At 61.1% G+C, this 22,087-nt stretch overlaps 1 protein-coding gene across 1 annotated transcript; it reads right to left on the bottom strand.

Moving 5' to 3' along the window:
* Positions 1-464: 464 nt before the first annotated feature.
* PPP2R5D (protein phosphatase 2 regulatory subunit B'delta) lies at positions 465-20,112 on the bottom strand. The gene is made up of 16 exons (XM_056126006.1): positions 19,954-20,112; positions 14,263-14,340; positions 4,860-5,058; positions 4,447-4,646; positions 4,223-4,333; positions 4,027-4,119; positions 3,293-3,423; positions 3,122-3,181; positions 2,924-3,032; positions 2,757-2,810; positions 2,374-2,544; positions 2,154-2,281; positions 1,429-1,530; positions 1,251-1,323; positions 1,021-1,137; positions 465-929 (listed from the first exon to the last, which is right to left on the bottom strand). The coding sequence occupies exons 1-16, from the start codon at positions 19,978-19,980 to the stop codon at positions 792-794; spliced, it is 1,791 nt and encodes a 596-aa protein (XP_055981981.1). The 5' UTR covers positions 19,981-20,112; the 3' UTR covers positions 465-791.
* Positions 20,113-22,087: the final 1,975 nt, after the last annotated feature.

The following is a 22,087-nucleotide window of genomic DNA, read 5'->3' on the forward strand; positions in this document are numbered from 1 at the left end:
ACGAGCCAGCGATCAGCAGCCCCCCTGGTCCCCTCACGTCTGATTCCAGGGCTGCTGCCCACCAAAAAGGGCGGCATGGGGGGGGCACGTCCTGCTCACCCCCTTCTCTTGAGCCACCTGGGCCCTGTGGCCATCACCTATTGTCCTGTAATTCATTTTCCTCCCTTTGACCTCTCCTTGACTCGGTCAAACGAGGGAGTGTATACGTGTATGTGTGTGTGTGTGGGGGGGTATCAGGGGAAATAAAATGAGCCCAGACCCTGCCAGACCCTGTCAGTCTGCAGCTGGGGCTGGGGGAGAGGGACGGACGGGGGGGGGGGGGGGGGGGGGGGGGGGGGTGTTTGTGCTGTTGGGGGTCGGCCCCTCCAGCCACTCCAAGGGGCCACTGGGACTTATTACATAACTTTGGTGAGAATCATCTCCTGCTGCTCCCCGGATCACCCCTTGGAGGGAGGAGAGGAGGAGCCCCCTGGAGTTCCGGGGAGGGAGGGAGGAGCGGTGCTCGCTGCAGCGGTGGGGTTAGGAGCGGGAGGGGGGCCGGGCATCCCCAGGTCGCCTGAGCACCGGGCGTGGCAGCGCTCAGCCTGTCAGGACTAGCCACGGGGAGGCAAGAACACACTTGAGGGAGAAGCGGGGCCACCGGAGTGTGTCCCAGCTTCAAGTGTCGGGCCCCCCTCCCCCTCCCTCAGAGTAGCCAGAGAGGCACGGCCTTGCCCCGAGTCGGGTCAGCCAGTGGGGAGCGGAGGGTGGGGGCTCGGGTGGGCTGTGGCCCCGCGAGGGGGGCCAGGGGGTCAGAGCGCCTCCTGGCTGGCCGTCAGGAACTCTTCCGCCCGCTTGTGCGCCTCCAGAGCCTTGATGGTGTACACGTCCTGGGGCAGCTCGGACTTCCGCCGGAGCAGCACTTTCTCCTTCTTGATGTCCTTCAGCATCTGGGGGCACAGGGCGAGGTCACGGGGGGCCCAGGGGCGCTGTCGGTTCCTCCCCTCCCTCCAGGAGCTCGCTCGGATTTCTGCATTTCACCTGCACAGCCTCGGTCTCCACTGTCCTCTTCAGGAGCTGGATGTCCTCTGCCGTGGGGGTCTCTGTCTCCATGGAGTACACGGGAGGCAGAGGTGGGGGCGTTCGGAACATGGGGTACTGCAGGGGGCGGGCGGGAGGGCCATGAGCAGGGCGCCAGCCCGTCCTTGGCGACCGAGCCCTCCCGCCGCCCAAACCGGGCCCCGCCATGCTCCGTGCGGCCAGACGCTCACCTGGGGATTCATTCGGGCCAGCTCCTCGATCTTTTGCCACATCTCTTCTTTTTCCTTCATTCGGAACCGGCCCCTGGGGGAGGGGGTGTGGCAAGGACAGGGTTGGGCATGGGGCTCAGGGCACTGGCAGTGGACCAGGGCAGCGGCTCCCCCCAGGGAGTGGGGCATTGTTACTCACTTCTGCTTCTCGGCCTTGTACTGTTGGGTGCAATCATCAAACAGCTTCTGATTCATCTCCATAAACAGCTTCAGGGCGTTGTAGATCAGTCCGTGGATTGTCCTGTAACCGGAAGACACAGGACGTGGAGGGGCCGGAGCCAGCCCTCGGTCACAGGACCCCAGCGCGCGCTCTTCTGGGTAGCGTCTTTGCGAAGAACTTTTTCTTTCTCTTTTTTTTTTTTTAAGTTTTAGGGTCATGCCTGGCAGTGTGTTCAGGGCTTATTCCTGGCACTGCTCTGGGGACCATATAGGCAACGGAGGACCAACCCTGGGGCAGGCATGTGCAGAGCAAGTGCCCTGACCACTGTACCATCACTCCAGCCCCAGACTTTCTCGTTCTTTGCTACCATGTTACCAACCTGTAGTTCCAGCTCAGCCCCTGGGCTTCCAATGGGCCTTTCGAGGCCTTCCCGGATGCCAGGCTGGCCTTCCCACCCTTCCCAGCCGCCAGAGGCAGCTCCCAGAACACGGGCTTTCGGCGGGAACGCCTTTTATCACGCGGGGGTTCCACACCAACTCCCCAAGGCTCGCACCGGCAGAGCAGAACTAAGGCTCCAAAGCTGAGTGCGGGCTGGGACGCATGACGGGGCTGGCGCTGCTGCTCAGCTGGTGCTGACAAGCGCCCAAGTTCCCCTCGACCCCTGGCCGGCTCTGCGGACCCTGAGCGCCCCCCTGGCCCCCTACTTGTTCCAGTGGCTCTTGGAGTTCCTGTAGAGCGCGGGGAACATGATGGGGAGGACCCGGGCGGCGTTGTCGCTGATGAGGCTCATGATGTACTCGTTGTTCCAGTAGTAGAGCGCGCGCTCCGCCACCTGGGGGGGGGGACAGGCGGCACTCGGTGGGCACCGGCCCTCCGTGCGTTCTGGGAGGCACGGGGAGAGGACCCGCTGGGGCTGGGCCTCACCTGGAAGTGGGGGCTGGACACGCACTTGGCCAGCTGGCGGAAGAGCGGCTCCATCACCTTGCTGAACTCGGAAGGCTCGATGACATCCAGGATCTCCTCCAGCTCGTTCAGGAACATCACCTCCTTGGGGCTGTGCGTCTTGGGCCAGAACTTGAGGAGGCCCACGATCACCTGCGGGAAGAGGACGGGGGTCAGGCAGCTGCCCACTCGGAACCTGCGCACACTCCGCGCCCGCCTGGGCCCGCTGGAGCAGCCTCTGCTTTCGGCTGGCATCTGGCTCGGAGGGGCTCGTGGGCGCCCGCGGGGGAGGCCTCGCTTCTCCCGAGGGGAAGGAAACCCGTCCGTCGGCCGGGTCAGAGCGGGAGGGCACGGCTGGGAATTACCGGCTCCGTCAGGCTGCTCTCCTTCTCCAGGAACTGGACCACGCAGTAGGCCAGCTGCGGGAGGTGGAGGGGAGAAAGGTGAGGCCGAGGGCACAGAGACAGGAGCAACGCCCCAGCGCGGGCACGGGGAGGGAGGGAGGCATTCCCTCTCTCTGGCGGCGGCTCACCTGCGGGTGGTAGACACTCAGGGACTTGACCTTGTGGAGGGGCAGCAGGACCCGGATGAGGAACATCTTATGCTCTTCCTTCAGGGGCAGGGCAAAGCCGTTGATGATGCTAGGAGCCAAGGGAGGGTGGTGAGGACCCCCGGGCCAGGCCCGGGCTCAGCTCACCCGTCCTCCCGTCGCCCGAATCCCCCGCCCTACCTGCCCAGGATCTCCAGGAGCTCGGCAATCCCGTTATGGTGCTCTGTCTCATAGATAAACCTGCGGGGTGGGCGAAGACACTCCTGAACCTGCCGTCCTGCCGGGTGCCCACACTGGGCCCGGCACCCTCCGGGGGCTGGCCCTGCTCCTCAGCCCGGCTCCCGGCCTCACCTGTAGAAGATGTGGTTGATCTGCCTGCGGATGTAAGCCCGGAGCCCCAGGAACTTGCCGTAGATGCGATGCAGGATGGTCTTGAGGAAGTCCCGCTCTCGAGGGTCCTCGCTGTCGAACAGGTCGAGGAGCTGGGGGCAGGCGTGAGGAGGGGGCCGGTGAGGCTTGTTCCGGGAAGGGCGGGGGCTGGGGGGAGCCCGACGTCCTCTGGGGAGACGGCGTCTAGGGGCACGTCTGCTTACTGGGCTGTTGCTGTTTCGTTTCCTCCCACTTGGCCAGAATCTTTATTTTTTTATTTTTTACGACTGTGGGCCACACCAAGCAGAGCTCAGGGATCACTCCTGGCAGCGCTTGGGGGACCAGATGGAATGCCAGGGATCCAACTTGGGTTGGCGGCGTGCGAGGCAGACGCCCTCCATGCTGGGCTGTCTCTCCGCCCCTCGTGGGCTGTTTGTTGGGGCCACGGGACAGTGTGTGGTGCTGGGGACCCAAGCGGGGTCCTGCACTGCCCCCTGGACTCTCGGGCCTGGAAGCTGCTTTTTCACGTGAATGGTGAAAAAGGGCCTCACCGAGCTCCACGCCCAACCCTGGAAGCTTCAGAAGGACCGAGTGGGTTCGTGTGCCTGTCGGACCCTCTTCATAGGACACACGGGCAACCCAGGGCTTCATGTACAGAGAAAACCGGGAGCAGAGCACGGGGGCCCTGGCTCGGGGAAGAGGACATTGGGACTCACAGCAAGGACGAACTTCTGGTCAATGTACTTCTTGGCTATATTTGGCTGGAAATCAGGAGACTCGAGGAAACGTAAGAAAAACTCATACACGAGCTGTGATGGGGGGAGAGGAAGAAGTCTCCCCTGAGGGGGTGCCCCCGGGCCGGGACACACCCCTGCCCCTGCTGCAGTGCTCGGCATGCCCAGGCCCGGGTACCTGGAGATGGGGCCAGGCAGCCTCCAGAGTGGGCTCGTCCTCCTCGGGGTCAAACTCGGCCCCGGTGGGGTTGGACGAAGGAGGCAGCGTCCGGAAGAGGTTGACGGAGAACTGCATGGCCGGGGGGGTGGGGGGGAGCAGGTGAGAGCCGGGGCTGGCACTGAGCTTCTCCAGGGAGACCCTCCCACCCTGCCACCCCGTGCCCCGTCCCCCGCAGCGCCCACCATGGTGACGGCCTCTGGGTAGATGGCGTCGGTGACCACGTCGCGGCTGTGGGTGATGTACTCCACCATCTCGTTGAGCCCTGCCCGCTTCACCTCCTTGAACTTGAGGTCGCTGAGGGGGTCCGACACGAAGTCGAAGAGGACGCAGCACTGGCGCAGCTTCTGGATGAACAGCTCCTCCCGCTCCTGGGTGGGCGAGTCTGCGGGGGGCTCCTCCATCAGCGTCTTCTCCCCAGTCCTCAACGCTATGCCTGCATCACCTTCCAGGGCTTTCCCCCTACCCCCCCCCCCTCAGCCTTGTAGCTCCCTCGGCCCCCCAGGCCCAGTGGAACGTTCCCTAGAACTCATCTTCCCCACCCACAGCAGCCCCCCGGGGTCTGGCGCACCAGCACCCCCCAAGCCTTTCCAAGTACCTTTCAGGGCCGGAAGTTTCTGCAGCTCCCGGTTCTTGCTGAGGTTGAAGCGGGAGGAGCTTTGCCTGCGCTCCTTCTTCACGATCTGGGGGCCCCCCGAGTACTTGATCTTGCTGAGCTGTGTGGGGGGCGGCGTGCTGTTGCTGGGGCGCTTGTTGGACGATGGCGGCTGTGGCTGTGGCTGCGGCTGCGGCTGGGCCTGGTCGGACGGGGTGGGGGGGTCGTGTCAGCCCACCCCCACACACGCTCCTGGAGTCCGGGCCCGCGGTGACCCCCACCACCCTCCACACGGCCCCTGTTTCCTGGGTAGAGACGGGGGTCGTTGCATCCTGTCCTGGACAGGGTGCAAACTGCGTCCTGCGTCTGAGCAAACTCCTGGTTCTTGCCAGAGCACAGGCCGAGGACGCTGCCCACTGCCTGTGCACTGGGAGCCTTCCGTGGGACCCGGCCAGATGACTCGGTGACCGAAGAGGGAAACTCTCCCCGCTGCAACCCCACGGAGAGACCCCAAGGGGGCGCTACTGTGACCTACGGCAGATGTCCAAGCTCACTCCCAGATACATGCCCAAGAAAACACAAAAGCCCTTCCCAGGTGAAGAACAAAACAGCAGCTACCAGAAGGAAGAGGAACGGGTAAGCCGGATATATGGGATCAAATGCACAGAGGACAGGAGTAACCCCTGGTGCTGATCTCAGGGTGGCAGGCACAGATGGCAGTGTCTAAAGCTGAAACCCAGGGGCTGGAGCGATAGCACAGCGGGTAGGGCGTTTGCCTTGCACGCAGCAAACATGGCCAACACAGGTTCGATTCCCAGCATCCCAAATGGTCCCCTGAGCACCGCCAGGAGCGATTCCTGAGTGCATGAGCCAGGAGTAACCCCTGAACTCCACTGGGTATGGCCCGCTTGCCCACCCTACCCCCCCAAAAAAAGTGAAGGAGAGACATTCTAGTTTTTCTGGAGCGTGGACTCACACTTGTGGTTCTCGGGGGACCTGCAGCACTGGGTGGAACCCGGGGCCCCTGAGTGCACAGCCTGTGTGTCACCCCTTGGAGCCGGCTCCCTAGCCCCTCAGTCTGAGTAGGTCAGAGACCGAACTAGTGGCAAGAGATGCAGCAGGAGTGGGAGTGACGAGACGCAGAGTGCTCCCAGATCACCGGGCACCTCCTCTCTCCACCAGATTGGGGACGACTCAGTGTGCGATGCACCACAGGCTACGACCCACCCAACTTATCACCAGGGTGGTGACCGTTTCTCCACGGAAAGTCACAGAACAGTGGCATGAAGGCTCTTGCCTTGCATGCATGCGTGCTGCCACCATGCACCAGAGCGGGGTGTGACCCCTTCGCAAAGGGCTGAGTAGCCCCTGAGCACCAGTGGGTATGGCTCTAGTGGAACGATAGCACAGCGGTAGGGCGTTTGCCCTGTGCGCAGCTAGCCTGGCTGAGCTGGGTTCGATTCCTCCACCCCTCTCGGAGAGCCCAGCAAGCTACCGAGAGTATCTCGCCCACACGGCAGAGCCTGGCCAGCTCCCCGTGACGTATTTGATATGCCAAACACAGTAACAAGAAGTCTCACGATGGAGACGTTACTGGGCCCGCTCCAGCAAATCGATGAACAGTGGGAGGACCGTGACCGTGACCCCCACCCCAAAACAACGGTGGAGGGGCTGGAGGCTAGTACAGCAGGCAGGGCGCTTGCCTTGCACCCGGCCGACCCAGATTTGGTTCTCAGCACCTCGTATGATCCTCCTCCGAGCCTTGCCGGGAGTGATCTCTCAGCATAGAGCCAGGGGTAAGCCCTGAGCACAGACAAGTGTGGCCTAAAGACCAAAATAAATTTTAGGGACTGGAGCGATAGCACAGCGGGTAGGGCATCTGCCTTGCACGCAGCCGCCACAGGTTCGATTCCCAGCATCCCATATGGTCCCCCGGGCACTGCCAGGAGCAATTCTTGAGTGCATGAGCCAGGAGTAACCCCTGTGCATCGCCGGGAGTGACCCAAAAAGCAAAAAAAAAAAACAAAATCCAAAATAAAGTTTAAAAGTATATAAAGGTTAAGAGAAAGAAATTATTCTCAGGTTTCAGTAGTTTAATCACTAGAGAGATTGTTTTTTTTAAAGGCTTGGTATACAATCCTTTTTATAATAACCCTCATAAACAACCCTTACTTATAATAGGAAATAAAGAAATGGATAGAATATTATGGAGTTCAAATTATATTATACCCACGAAAACTATGTATTAAATGTAACCAGACATGGTTCAGCTGTGAAAATATTTACATAGGAATAATGATTTACCCAAACTGGTGATAAGTAATTTGAAAGGAGGGGATATGTCTGAGTGGAAGTAGAAGAAACACTGACATCTCAATTTCCTACAAGTAGGAAGTCGCCAGATACTACCTAAATCTCAAAAAGTTCCGTTTTCTTTGTCTTCGGGCCACACCCTCAGGACTCCGTGCTCACAGGTCAGTTCTGGCAGAGCTTGGGGAACGGCACCAGGGGCCAGGCAGGCACCTTCTCCCCTGTACTCACTCTCTGGCTCCTTAAAAGATTCTTAAAAAGCAAAGTGAGGGCCGGAGAGAGAGTACCGCAGGCAGGGCGCTTGTCTTCCGCGTGGCCAACCGGGTTCAATCCCCACAGGGTCCCCCGAGTCTGCCAGGAGTGACTCCAGAGTGCAGAGCCAGGAGGAGCCCCTGAGCACAGCCAGGTGAGGCCCCTGAAAAATAACAACCACCCCCAAAAGCAGCAAAGGGTTTTATTTGAAAATATGGAAGTCGGTCCCCAAAGAGGTGAAAATGAGGTTTCGAGGGTGAAAGCGGCAGCCGAGGTCAACGGGGAGGGGCGCAGGGCAGGAGCACCCACTCCTCGCTGCAGGCCCACGCACTTGCCCCACGGCATGATGGTGGAGGCCTGGCAGCGTGTTGACAACGTTTTTCGATCAAATGGAAAGCCTGAAATGATGTCATGACAGAAAACAGCTTCCTGGCTGGGGGTAAAGATCAACAGTCAAGCAGCATTTGCCTTCTGTGTATTAGGCCCTAATCGCACCCCCCCCCCCCCGCCTGTCTGTCTCTGTCTCTCTCTCTGTCTGTCTCTCTCTCTCTCTGTCTGTCTCTCTCTCTCACACACACACACACATACACACACACACACACACACACACACACACACACACACACACACAGAGCTTCCAGGGCCAGAGACAGTACAGCAGCAGCTGGTAAGGCACTGGCCTTGCAAGTGGGTCCCGTCCCGTCCCAGACACCCTAGATGGTCCCCCGAGCCCCGCCAGGAGTGATCTCTGAGCACAGAGCCAGAAGTAAACCCTAAGCAGCACTGGGTGTGGCCCAGAAACAAAAACAGATTAAAAAAAAAAAGAGGTGCTTCCTGTGCCAGATTAAGTACGGGTGGTGCAAAACTGTATGCAAAATGAGTTGAATGCACAGAGCCCCAAAACCCAGGTTAGAAAAGGAAGAGTCGGCACCATGGGGATGCAGGTTCCCAGGGCTGCAGCGCCCACTGTGCCCGGGGGAACCCCAGCTTGGGCAGGGCAGGGCGCTGGGTGTGCCTCCCTCCTGCGGAGAGGACAGGAAGTCCTTCACGGTGTGAATGACTCTCCTGCTTAGTAGAGAGTAATATGTGCCTTTTTTTTTTCTTACTTTGCTAAATTGTCTGCAAGCTGACACTGTTTTTATTAGTTTTTGTTTGGCTGTTTTGACACTGTTTCTATAATGAGAGAAATGCTGTTGGTGTTCAAAAGCTTCGGCTCTCCACTGAGGGCATGCTTTCCAGGCAGCAGCCCCACGTCTGAGCCTGGCACTACAAGGTCTGCCAGGCGGCGCGTTGAGAAGCACCCAAGCCCTGAGCCAGCAGCAGCAAGAGAGAGAGAGAGAGAGAGGACGAAGGCTCTGTCCTGCTGCATGCATCACCCAGGAAAAGCTGCTCCCTGTTCCCTCCCCCTCTCCCCACCATGAGAGGGCACAACGTGAGCACCTCCGTCCCAGAGGCGGGCAGGCCAGCAGGCAGGAACGCCAGGCTTCGTGGGTTATGTCCAGCTCGGCCCTACGGGGGATCAGAACCAAGTGCCACCGTCTACCCACAAGCCTCCTCAGTCACTCCAGCACCGGTATCCACCCCGTCCCTCGAGCCCATCCAACGCCCCCCTTCTTGTCCTCCACATGTCGTCGCACACACACTAGGCCGTGTGTCCTCAAAGCAAGGACCTAACTTGCACCCTCTTGGGCCACCAGGGCACCGGCACCTAACTGGCACTCACAGCGTACTGGCTTGAGTGACAGGAGACCACGCGCAGCCCTGCCCCCAGGCCCTGCTGTCACAAGTCAGGGGCCCTTGGGACAGAGCGCAGAGGGAGGGAGGGGCACGCGTGGTAGTAGGGCAAGGGGCTTGGCGGCAGCAAAAAAGCCTCTGGGGCCTGGGAGATAGCTCAGTGGGTAGAGCACAGACGCTGCAAGCAGGAGGCCCAGGTTCAATCCTGGCACGGGGGGTCAGAGCGACAGTACAGCGAGGAGGGCATTTGCCTTGCACGTGGGTTCGATCCCCGGCATCCTACATGGTCCCCCCCAAGCACCGCCAGGAGTAATTCCTGAGGGCAGAGCCAGGAGGAACCCCTGAGCATCACTGGGTGTGATCCGAAAAGCAAAAATAAATAAAATGCATTTAAAAAAAAATCCCTGGCACTGCTTGGTCCTGTGAGCACCACCAGGTGTGACTCCAGAGTACAGGTCTGGGAGAAAGCCCCTGAGCACTGCCTGCTGGCTGATCCCAGACTAATGACGCCTCCTTCACTGACCTTCACTGATGGAGACAGGAGACGAACTTAGTCCGCAACAGCTCCTGTGGCCAGCAGAGCGTGGGGCGTGCTGCTCCCAGCTCCGAAGGGAGCTCCCCTCAGTCTGAAGCCCCTCCCGTCCCCCCTTGGAACCCTCGAGGGACCCGAAGTGCAAGACACCTTCGTCCAATCTGGCAGCTGGAGTGATCACTCAGGAGACCGCAGAGCCACTTGGCCAGCTCTGGTCTAGCCAACGCGGCCACCACAAGTAAACCCCGACAGGCCCTAGAAACACGATTCAGGGACGCATCGCACCGTGCCAAGTACAGCGAGGGAAAAACGGACAGCGATAGACGCACAGATGAACGTGTGATTCCAAGCCGCATCAACGAGCGAGAGAGGGTTTTGGTGGAGGCCCCGGTCACGGAGGCAGCCTCTCCTGTCCCGGGCCACTGGAGTCAGGAGCTCCGCTGACCCTTTCCCTCCTTCCATTTCCTCCGTAAACACGCAGGCAGCGGGAACTCGGGATGAGCAGGGCCGTGAGACCTGCCCTTGGCCTCCAAAGCTCACGGTGCAGTGGGTCAGACAGACACAAGGGCAGCGCGGAACAGACTGGGGCCTGCCTGCCTGCCAGGAGAACCAGGGGAGAGGTCCCCGGAGGATCCCACTCGGGGTGGGGCTCTTAAAGGAACAGGAGTTTGTTTCAGTTAGTTTGTTTATGGACCACACCCAGCGGTGCTCAGAGATCACTCCTGAAGGGGCTCCCGGGAACCACAGGAGGGGCCCGGATCGAACCTTGAACCAGAGTCAGCTGTGTGCAAAGCCAAGTGCCCTGCCTGCCGCACGATCTCCCTGGCCCACAAACATGAGTCTACTGGCTAAAAGGAAAAAGCGGGGAAGGGGTGTGTGTGTGGGGGGGGGAGGGGGTGTCCAGAAATACGGCAGCCTCGTCTAACGCAGTCAGAAAGGAAAGGGCCTGCAGTGGGCCGGGAGGGTGCAAAGACCTGGGTTGCATGCTGGACAGAGGAGGCCCCGAAGCCAATGCCCGACCCGCATGATCCCCCCTGGCACTTCTGGGAGGGACTCCCCCACCCCCCAGCAAATAAACGAGGGCCCGGCTACGTATAAGGGATTGTATCAGGAGATGGGGGGGGGGGGAAATTAACCCCGGGAAGGTGCTAGAATAATGGATAGTGGCAGAGAACCAGCTCAGGAGGGTCGTTAGAATTCACCTGAATTCTAACTTGTCAACCATGAGATGCCAAAAGAGGCTTTTTTTTGGGGGGTGAGGGGGGGAGGTCGGGCAGGGGTAAGGGGTTTGGGTCACACCCAGCAGTGCTCAGGGGACCATATGGGATGCCGGGGGTCGAGCCCTGGTCAGCCACGCGCGAAGCAAGAGCCCGAACCCGCTGCACTTTTCACTCTGGCTCCGCAACGGAGGCTCTTACGAGGGGGAATCTTCTAGGACCAGAATTACTGCCAGGGTCCAGTGGGCCCGGCAGGGCGTGATGAAATGGAGGGACTGAGGCTTCCTCCTCCCTCCGTCCACTCTGGCAACTGAGAAGCGGGCAAAGCCACAGCACTGAGCTGCCTTCTCCACGGCGGGGCGAGGTGTGTGCTGGCCGCCCGGGGCACCCTTCCTGTCATCGGCTTCTGCCCCGGAGCTAAGAGGCAGCAGACGGTCACTGCAGACACGAGGGGGCAGGTTCCCGGGCCGCACAGGCGGGACCTCAGCTCGACCGCTTGGGCCGCTAAAAGCCACTAGACATTGCGAAGCCTCAGTTTCATCTGTCAGACGGGGGTGACAGTGACCGCAGGGCAGAGGGCTGCAAAGCGCAGACAGGACGAGGGGAGGGTACAAGGCACGGGAGCAGAGCCGAGGGAAGAGCGTCTCCCCAAAACCACCTCAGTCCAACAGCCCTCAGCGGGACCTGCCCCCCGACACCTGCCGCGGGGGGAGGGGCTCCCACCCTCCAGGCATCGGAGAGACACCCCAGCTCCAGTGTGGCCTTTCTCGGGAATAAGCTTTGCAGATTCAGTGAGGAAGAGGCGGACGTGCTGGCCTGACAGCCCACCGCAGGCGTCCTTTCAAAGAGGGAAATTTGTTCTAGACGCAGGCTGGGTGACAGGAGGGAAAGGGGGGGCCCTGGTGGGGGGGCGGGGGCATGTTGCGTATCTGAAACTTAATAATGAGTAACTGTGGGGCCCGAGTAATAGCACGGCATGTAGGGCGCTCGCCTTGCACGCGGCCGACCTGAATTCCATCCCCAACATCCGACATGGCCCCTCAAGCCCGTCCAGGAGTGATTCCTAAGGGCAAGAGTCAGGAGTGACCCTTGAGCATCGCTGCAATTCACGATGATTAGAACATTTTTCATTATTAAAAAAGAGGAAAACTTTTGGGGCTGGAGCGATAGCACAGCGGGTAGGGCGTTTGCCTTGCATGTGGCTGACCCAGGTTCGATTCCCAGCAACCCACATGGTCCCCGGAGCACCGCCAGGAGTAATTCCTGGGTGCAGAGCCAGGAGTAACTTCTGTGCATCGCTGGGTGTGACCCAAAAAGCATTAAAAAAAGAAAATAAATTAAAAAATAAAAAAGAGGAAAACTTTGGAGCCAGAGACAGGCAGACCCATGGTGGGGAACACTAGGTGGAGACAGAGACGAAGGGGTCACGCCTGGACAGTAGAGCCCCAGCTCCCACGTGCTGTGGAAGTCCCGGAAGCCTGGCGAGAGGCACTGGGGCCTCCTCCTCCCGCTGACAGTTCCTGCCTTCCAGCTCCAGGACCCAGGCAGGAGGCGATTCGGCCCTGGCCGGCAGGGGAGGTGGCAGACTCGTCAGGGCGGCGCTAAGAAAGGGCGCAGGGGTCACAGGAGTCACTGCTTCACAGGCTGGCCGCAGTCAACGAGGACCAAGCAGAAAGGCTCTGGGCAGATGTTTAACGCTGTCTGGGAAAACCCCACATTCTGGACTCTCAAGAGGGCAGGGGAAGACGGTCACGCAGCTTCTGCTGACCCGGGCCTCAACTTTCCCGCCGCCCCTCCATCCCCGGCAAACCCCACCATTCTCCTCTCCCAGAGCAGCGGCCGTCCTGTCCCACCTGCACAGGCAAACCCCGTGGGGATTCTCGGCCACCTCCTCAGCCTTTGAGTCCTGGCTTCCCCCCGGGAGAGGAGAGGGCCAGCCCCCAGGGCTCCTTGCAGCTCCGGCTGCAGTGGGCTCATTCCCCACTGCCAGCACTGATCCAGGGCAGCGGGCCCACTCGAGAAGCTTCTGCTCCCACTCTGGGGGCACGCATGCTTGGGGGAGCACAGAGCAGGGACCCAGCAGCCTGGGGGCAGGGGGCTGCGGACAGACAACCTCCTGGCCACCCAGGAACTGGACTGGCCAGCGGCTGCCGCAGGCCCCTATACCTCCTGTTCTCTGTCTCTCTTGCTACTCTGGGCACCAGGTGACAGGCCCCCAGCCACTGTCCCCATGGGTCCCCTGCCCAGGTCACTGTTTCTCAAGGGGGCCTGAACGTTCCCCGAAGCTCTGATTCCTCCCTCCTCCAAGGCCAGCACACGAGCACACACAAGCAGAGCCTCCCCCCCCAGACCCCAGCGGCGCGGGGTCCCCGGGAGACACGGCACGGCAGCAGCCCCACAGGGCGGGGGCCCAGGCCCTGCTCTTGGGGCGCGCGTGGCCCTGCCCCTTCCCAGCATTCAGCAAGGCCTAAACAATGGTCCTGGGGAACGGAAACCGCTTGCCTCTCTCGGGAGGGGACGGAGACCAGAAGTGCCCAAATCAGAAACCCAGAAAATCCAGCGAACCTCGGGGCCCATGACTGAGGTTGGCCGGCTGTCCAGGAATGTTCCCCAGCCCTCGGAGGGCTTCCAGCCTCCAGGAAGGACACGCGCCGGGGGCCCCTCGGAGCAGCCCACACTCCCGCGGGCACACCCTGCCCTTCCTTCAGCCCCCCCCCCCCACGAAGGCTGCCCTTGTCCTTTATTGCTTTACAGCCGAGACGGCCGCACTGACCTCTGCCCGCCCGTCCTTCCGCAGTGCCTGTTCACTCACTGGCATGTTTATTTTCCAGAGGCCACACCCAACAGTGCTCAGGGGGCCCTGGGTGCTGGGCACGGGGCTCGGAACTCACAGAGACAACCTGAGCACGCGGCCATCTGAGCCGCCTCCCGGCCCCCCGGCAGACCCCCAGCTTTTGCCCAAAGCCAAAAAAGGAACAGAGGGGGCTGGAGTGATAGCACAGCGGGTCGGGCGTTTGCCTTGCACGTGGCCCGACCCGGGTTCGATTCCCAGCATCCCATAGGGTCCCCCGAGCACGGCCAGGTGTAATTCCTGAGTGCATGAACCAGAAGGAACCCCTGTGCATTGCCGGGTGTGACCCAAAAAGCAAAAAAAAAAAAAAACCCAAAAAGGAACAGAGAGGCAAAGCTGGCGGCCTCGGAAAGACCAGGGCCTGAGGCCTGGGAGCTTCTGTGGCCAGTGCTGGCCAGCCCCTCCCGCGGTGGACACCTCTTCCCTTTTGCCCCAATCCCTTTCGGCTTCTGGGCTCTCACCCCACTGGCCCTCCGGCAGCCGACCTGAAGCCGGCCCCACGCTCCTTACCTCCTCGGTGTTCTCTCCGCCACCATCCTTGCCAGAGCTGCTGGGCTTGGCTGCGCCTTTGGCAAGCTTGGGGGGCTCCTGAGGGAGAAGATGGAGGAGGAGTGAGCACGGGGACAGAGAAGGTCCTCTCTGGCTCGTCCCTCTGACCATCCTCCCTCCAAGGGGCTGAACTGATCCACCAACTTGGTGCCTCCCTGGGGGGCTGACTGGGGGGGTGGGGTGGGGTGGGCTGGCGGGAGCTACTGGACACAAAGAGAGATCTCTTCTCCTGGTGAGGAGCTTGGAATTTGGTTAGTGAGCCATCCCCAACACACAATAATTAAACAGGAGAACGCTCTTTCCTCCAGCAAGGCTGGCGGAGGAGGAGGAAGGGCCTCTGTCAAGTCAGAATCAAGGTGAGACGACTTCAGGGGTAAAAGCAACCAGGAACACGGGGGAACAGGGGGCACCAGAGTGATGGGACATGGGTGGGGCACTTGCCCTGGGTTTGATCCCCAACACCGCCAGGAGTAAGTCCTGAGCACTGCCTGGTGTGGCCCCCAAAACCAATAGGAAAAATAGCAACCAGGAGCAAGTCGCGGAGCTGGGGAGGGCCTGGCTGAAGGGGAGAGGGCGGCTTGAGGCTCTCGGAGGGAAGGAAGTCCCTGCCCCCCCCCAGCCCCACACACACAAAGGCCATCTGGAGGGAGCTGCAGGGATGGGGGTGGGGTGACCGATCACACCCAGACTAAAGGGGTGCTGCTGGCATGATCAGGGCGGCCCGGGGTATCTCAAGAGCACGGGAGTGGGCAAGCCCCGGGGCTGGGCTGAGCTGAGGTCCCCTTGGGGCCCTGCCACCTGGCTGCGGGCCCTGGCCTGCCCAATGGCTCTTCCTATGCTTCGGGCCAAAAAAAGCAACTGCACAGGGACAGGCTGGGGGAAACGTGAAAAAAGCCTTGGCTGACTGCAAGTTCAACACAAATCACACGCACGCCACGGCCGCAGAGGCAGCGCGGTGAGGAAACCCAGGGCAGGAACGGAGAGCGAGCGAGCGAGCGAGCACAGGGCTCAGGGCACTTGCCATGGTTCAACCTCAGGCCTGGCTGGAGAGGGGCCCCTGGGCACCACCAGGTGCAACCCCGGGGTGTGGCCAAAAAGCAAGAAGAAGAAGAAACCTGGGGGCATGAGGAAGGCAGGCAGGCCCGGGGAGTGGCGCAGAGGGCTGGGCATGGGGTTTGCATGTGGGAGCCCTGGGTTGGATCCCCGACACCTCACTGCAGAGAACGATCAACTCTACAACACCGAGCCAGGATCAGTTCACAAGTGCCACCCTGGGCACCACGCTGCCCACCGCCCTCAGCCCTGGGACACTGAGGCTGCCTGTCCTTGGAGCTGATGACGACCTGAAGCATCTGGTTCCAGCCCGGAGCACCAGGATTCAGGGCAGATGACAACCCCAGCTTTGCTTCCCATCGTTTTAGCTTGGTTGGGGGGGGGGGGGGGGAGTCACATGCAGCGGTGCTCAGGAGAACTCTTGCAGTGCTAGGGAGCACGGCTGGGGTTCCTGGGTGCAGCGCCCGAGCCCCAGCCCTCTGAGCCATCTCCCCAGCTCCAATCCTAGTTTTCCTTTCTGGGGAAACCTAACCCAGACGGCGATTCCCGCAAACACCTGTCCAGAGAGCAACAGCTGCAGGGGGGGGGGGGGGGGGGGGGGGCAGGGCGCAGTGGGAGGGAGGAGCCTGGGAGGGAGCTGGGGGCTTCTTACCAGGGGCTGCCCTGTGCGCCCAAGATGCCCCAAATTGTCAGGGGTGAACCCAGGGGCCCAAGGGCTCTGGGCGGAAGTGTCAGGCAGACAGGCGGAGGTGCCGAACGGGAGAGAATGTTCTCCAGAGTTCACACGGAAACAGACGGCCTTAGGAAGGTGCGGGCTCCCCCACGAGCAGAGCGGCCCAGCCTCGAACCCTGTCTCGGGCATGTGAGAGGAGGGGCTCCAGCCCTCAGTGACCATATTCGGGGGTGGGGGTGCCTGGAACCCCCCGCCAGTGGTGAGAGCCTGCAGCTCTGCAGCACGGAGCCCCTTCAAGTGACAAGTGTTAAGTCAAGTGATCGTGACTACAGGGCAAGAGGATTTCAGGGAGCCGAGAGAGAGAGAGCGAGCGAGCTGTGTGGGCTGGAGCGGGGAGCGAGGTGGGGGCGGGGAGGAAGCCTTTCCAGGTGTGCTACAGCTCAGCTCGGCTCCGAGGAGCACGGGGAGCTCCTGCGAGCACACGCGTCTCCCGCGGCCCGCCACGCTGCCCCGGCACCCAGGGCCTGAGGTGACCGTATGGCATGCATGCACGCCCCTCTCCCCCAGGTGTGGGCTGCTCCTCGAGCCAAGCAGACACCCCCTCCCCCTCATCTGGAAGCTTCTCGTCTCCCGTCTCCTCGCTCTACCTGCTCTCAACTCGCTGCTCCTTCCTGCAGGCCTCCCACCCGCCCCGCGGCAGAGGCACGTCTCCTAGGGAATGCACCTAAGACACATCCCAGCTGCCTGAGTGTGTGTGCACGTGGGTGTGGGTGTGGGTGTGCGTGCGGGGAGGGAGGGGGAGCCTGGGGAACAGGTGAGGCACGCACGTTTTGGCCCCGCGGGCCTGAGCTGCGCTCCCACTACAGGACAGCCCGAGCCTCGGTTTGCCCACTAAAATGACACCGTCCACCACCGAACCAAACTCCCCTGGACTCAGCGGCTGACCATGCAAACCCGACGATTAGGAACCAGAAGAGAGTGAGGGAAGGGGGGGGCAGGGGCACGCCCGTTGGGAGCACGAAGGAACCAAATCCCAGACAAGAGGGACAGGAGGGATGGAAAACCAGCCCCACGCTACTGCCAGGGAGAGAGCACGGCAGGTAAGCTGCTTGCCTTGCGGATGGCCAACCCCAGTTCGATCCCTGGCATCCTTATGGTCCCCTGAGCACCGCCAGGAGTGATGACTGGGTGCAGAGCCAGGAGTAAGCATTGAGCATTGCCACGTGTGGCCCCCAAGCTCAAATAAATATATATTACGTGTGTGTGTGTGTGTGTGTGTGTGTGTGTGTGTTCCCTGAACCAGGGATGACCAGAGAAGTAGTTTGATGATAAAGCACCTACTGTGTGCAGAGGAGATGCCAAATGGAACTTAGTGGTTCTCTCCCTGGGGGAAGAAAGGACTGGTCCACGATTAGTTCCAGCCCAAGGGAACACAAAAGGGCTCGAAGTGACCTGCCAAGTGTCCTGCAGATCCCGGAGAGAAGGGAGCTCTGCCTGCCTGAGGGCTGGGGACAGGCTGCAGGGTGGAGGCTGGGAAGGATGGCCAGACTTGGGAGCGGAGGGAAAAGGGAAGAAGTAATGCGTGAGCAATTAAGACCCTCCACCTACCCCTCCCCTCTGCTCCAAATCCCATCAGGGCCAGCCTGGTCACATCGTCACCTCCCTCCCTGCAGGACCTGCCAAGACCTGAAGGTGGCCCAACACAGCTGCGAGTCAAAGGCAGCAAAAGAAGCGAGAGGTGTTTGGCCCTTGTAGCCAGACCCTTCCCACCAGCCCGACTCTCCTGCCTAGGGTCTCAGCAAGCCTAGTCAAGAATGTTTTTTGCCCCTGGGCTAGAGAAATGGCTCAAAGGGCCCAGGTTTTGCATTGAGGGGGCCTGGGTTCCATCCCTGCCACCGTATGGTGCCCAGGAACACCAACAGGAACAACCCGATGGCCAGCACTTAGCCTGAGCATTGCCCAGTGTGGCCTAAAGAAAAAAACAAGGACACCAGAGTGGTAGCACAGCAGGCAGGCCACTTGCCTTGCACACAGCCGACCCTAGTTGGGTCCCCGGCATCCCACAAGGTCCCCTGAGCACCACCAGGAGTGATTCCTGAGTACAGAGCCAAGAATAAGCCCTGAGCATTGCCAGGTGTGACCCCCAAATTCAAATAAACATATATTATATATATATATGCCTATTTACATGTACCCCTCGGACTAGGGATGCTGTTTCATGGTAAAGACTCTTCTTGCCTTGCATGCCTGAGATCTCCATTAAAGCCCACCCTCAAGAAATATACAAAAAGAAGTGTTGGAGAACTATTTTCTTCTCAATCATCTAGAAGAGAAAGGCTTTTTGTGGATGGGACTGGAGCTGACAGATGGGTGCTGAGGACCTCGGCAGGCTCCCAGGCCCCCTGCACCCCTGGGAGGGACTGACCTGTATGTGAATGACGGCAGCTAAGCTGCCCAAACCACCCAAGCACGCCCACTCCCCGGCTCAGGGCCCAGGCAGGCCCCGTAACCCTGCCCTGCGGCTGGCTGCCCATCACCAACCCTGCACACAGGTCCTGCGAGGCGATTCCCCCCATCCCTGACCCCCCCAAATCTCCAGCAGCCCCTGCAGAAAGAGTTTCATAGATAGATAAGGTCAGAGAGGGTAGCCTGACAACCCGATGCGTGGAGAGGTGCGAGGGAAGAGGCAAAGAAACCAAGACACCTCTGAGAAGCGGGCCAGAGGCAGCCCCCACCGCAAGGGGCCAGGCGGGAGGAGGGAGGGCGGCTGGTACCCTAGCATCCTGGTGCCAGTCTACCTCAAAGGCACCACACCTCTGACTCAGACCTCTCTGCCACAGCAGGAAACAGGGGAGAGCGAGGAGGCAAGGATGGGGAGCCGGGCAAGGCCGTGTGGAGAGAAAAGAGGCAGGAAGCCCTCGGCCGGGCATCAGCTCCCCAGGACAGAGGCAAAGGTGTTGGGGAGGGCCTGTGGCGAAGAAGGAAAAGGACTGTGACAGAGAGGGCAGGTTTCCTATTTGAGAAGCCAGACAGAAGCCAAGCACCACGGGGGAACAAAAAAACCCCCGAAAAAACCCCAAAAAAACGTGGGGGGGGGAATCTGCAAAGGCGACCTCAGGATTAGGAGCAAGGGGGGGGTGGATGGAGCCCGTGGCCCAGAGGAGGCATGCAAATCAGGGCACCGGCAGGCAGTGTGACCTTGGCCAAGTCCCTTGCCCTGCTGGGGCCTCGGTCTCCTCCTGGGTACCTGGAGGGGGGCCCTGCGTGCCAGGGAGGTGCCTTCCAGCACAGCCAGGCGGAGGGCTCCCTGCACGCTCCGAGCAGCAGCTCACAAGTTGGTGTGGAAGGGAGAGCTGGAGGGAGGGGCCTAGGCCAGATCTGGAGGAGAGAGCGAGCGGGCTGGCCTCGGCACGCAGCCTGGCGGGCGGGCGGGCAGGAGCAGGGGCTGGAGGGGCCCGCGGAGAGGCCGGCCCAGGCCCCGGCGGGCGAGCAGAGGGGCGAAGGGGCCGAGCCGGGGAGCGGGGGAGGGGGCGCAGAGGGGCAGATCTGGAGGGAGGTGCGGTCCCAGGCGGGGAGGGGGAGGGGGCAACGGAGCCGGGGGCAGCGGGGGAAGCCGAGGAGTGCCCCGGGATGGGCAGCGGCGGGGGAGGAGGCTGCCCTGGGCCCCCGGCCGGCCGGGCAGGCGGTGGGGGGGGGGCGGGGGGAGGTGCACGCGGGGCGATTCTCGCCCGGGCAGGGCGGGGGGCTCCCCCGCGGCGGCCCGGGCCCGGGTGCGCGCAGCGGCGAGGGCGGGGGGCTGGCCCCGGAGTCCTGCGGGGGCCGGACGGGAGGGTCAGTCCGGGGCTGTCCCGGGCCTGGCGCGGGCCCCTCCCAGAGGCGCGCGCAGGCCGCGAGGCGGAAGCGCGCGGGGAAAGGGCCAGGCTCACCTTCTCTTTCTTCAGTTTGTAGGGCATCTCGGCCCGTCCGGCCCGGCCCGGCGCCCGCGGCCCCGCTCCGGCTCCTGCTCGGCCGCACTCGGCCCGCTCGGCGTCTCTTCGCCGCCGCCTGCGCGCTGCGCCCGGGTCGAGCGGCGTCTGCGCCTCCGATTGGCCGGGACTCCGGCAAACCTGCCTGACAACCCGGCGCCGCCGCCTGCCATTGGCCACCGGAGCCCAGCGGCGGCCTTTTTTTCTCATTGGGAAGGAAGAGTACAAACCGCCAGGGTTCGGCGCCTGGGATTGGCTGGGGCGGCTGGTCCCGCCCTCCGGGGGGCGGGCCTGGAGGAGGAGGCGGGGCCAGGGAAGCCCGAGCCGAGCCCGGCTGCCGCACTCGGGCGTCTCGGCTGCCTCCGTCGTCCCCAGCCCCAGGAACCGGGCTCCTTCCCTGGGCGCCCTTCGCCCCCTGTTGCCTGCCAGTCGGCCCGATCCGAATGCAAGGAGACCCAACACGCAGGGTCCCTTTCTTCATCGGGATAAGGCAGCCCTCGCTGCACACTCAGAGCCGGCGTGCGAGCCCCCGGGAGTCCTGGAGAGCCCCCGTTTCCCTGGACAGGGTTGCAGAGGGAGAGCCTGGCCGGAGGGGGGCTGGGTGAGAGAGGAGAGGAGAATCCGCGTCTGTGCGACTTGGGAGGGAGGGTCTCGGGTCGCTGGCTGCGGGGTCCTGGAATTGGAGAACCAAGTTGAGCACTTTGGGAAGAAGCACTGTGGAAGCGCAACCTCACGTGAGAGGCTCCGAAAATACACCCCCTGCTCCTCTCACTGCGCAAACCAGGGCCCTAGCGGATAAGATCAGTTCCTGCCTTCAAGGAATGAACTTGACCGGTGGTGAAGTTCACAGATAGGTGTTAACTGGTGATTAAGATGCGATGTACTAAACTACAGGGACCTAGAAGTGGCTGAAGGAATATTTTTTTTTTGCTTTTGGGGTCACACCTGGCGATGCACAGGGGTTACTCCTGTCTCTGCACTCAGGAGTTACTCCTGGCGGTGCTCAGGGGACCATATGGGATGCTGGGAATTGAACCCGGGTCGGCTGCGTGCAAGGTAAACGCCCTACCTGCTGTGCTATCTCTCCAGCCCCTGAAGGAATATGTTTGAAAAAGGAGTTCTGCCATTAGGTTCTCACTCACCGCTGCTAGTCGTACTTTCTGGCCTTGGCAGCCAGCACATTTTTTATTGAGTTGTGGTGCTCACTGAGGGCACCACACACACGCACACTTGGCTGCACACCCACTGCAGAACTGACGTGTGCAAACATCGGGGCGCCAGGATCATGCCTGGTGCACTGATAAGACTGCGGCCTTGACCTCATGACCGTATGCAGCATTCCAAGCTGCTGTACAATTCAGCCTTAGCTTGATTTGGCACCGCCAAAGTCATACGTGTGGACCTGAGAGAGTAGCACTGTCCTCCCGTTGCTCATTGATTTGCTCGAGCAGGCACGAGTAATGTCTCCATCATGAGACTTGTTACTGTTTTTTGGCATATCGAATACCTCACGGGTAGCTTGCCAGGCTTTGCTATGCAGGCGGGATACTCTCAGTCGCTTGCCGGGCTCTCTGAAAGGGGCGGAGGAATCGAACCCGGGTCGACCAGGTGCCAGGCAAACGCCCTACCAACTGTGCTATCGCTCCAGCTCCAGAGTATAAGAAGTAAATCTTAGACTTGACGTGCAGCAGACCTGTTCAAATCCCCAGCATCCCAAATGGTCCCCCAAGCACCGCCAGGAGTAATTTCTGAGTGCAGAGTAGTAGTAACCCCTAAGCATCATCAGATGTCACCCGAAAAGCAAAATAAAAAAAATTAAAAAGTGTTTGTCACAGGGGCTGGAGAGATAGTACAGTGGGTAAGCCACTTGCCTTGCACACAGTCTACACAGGTTTAATCCCCCGTATCTCATAGGGTCCCCCAAGCACAGCCAGGAATGATTCCTGAGCAAAGCCAGGGGTAACCCCTGAGAATTGCCAGGTGAGGCCAAACAACAACCAGAGTGTTTATACCTACCTTAATTGTACTTTTCTTGCAGAGCTTGCACTTTAATAAATCCCAAGCAAGGAAGGGACAGAAGGAGAGAAAACTCCAG

Source organism: Sorex fumeus, unplaced genomic scaffold, assembly GCF_029834395.1.
Source record: "Sorex fumeus unplaced genomic scaffold, SorFum_2.1 ptg000061l, whole genome shotgun sequence".
In the NCBI taxonomy this organism is placed as follows: domain Eukaryota; kingdom Metazoa; phylum Chordata; class Mammalia; order Eulipotyphla; family Soricidae; genus Sorex; species Sorex fumeus.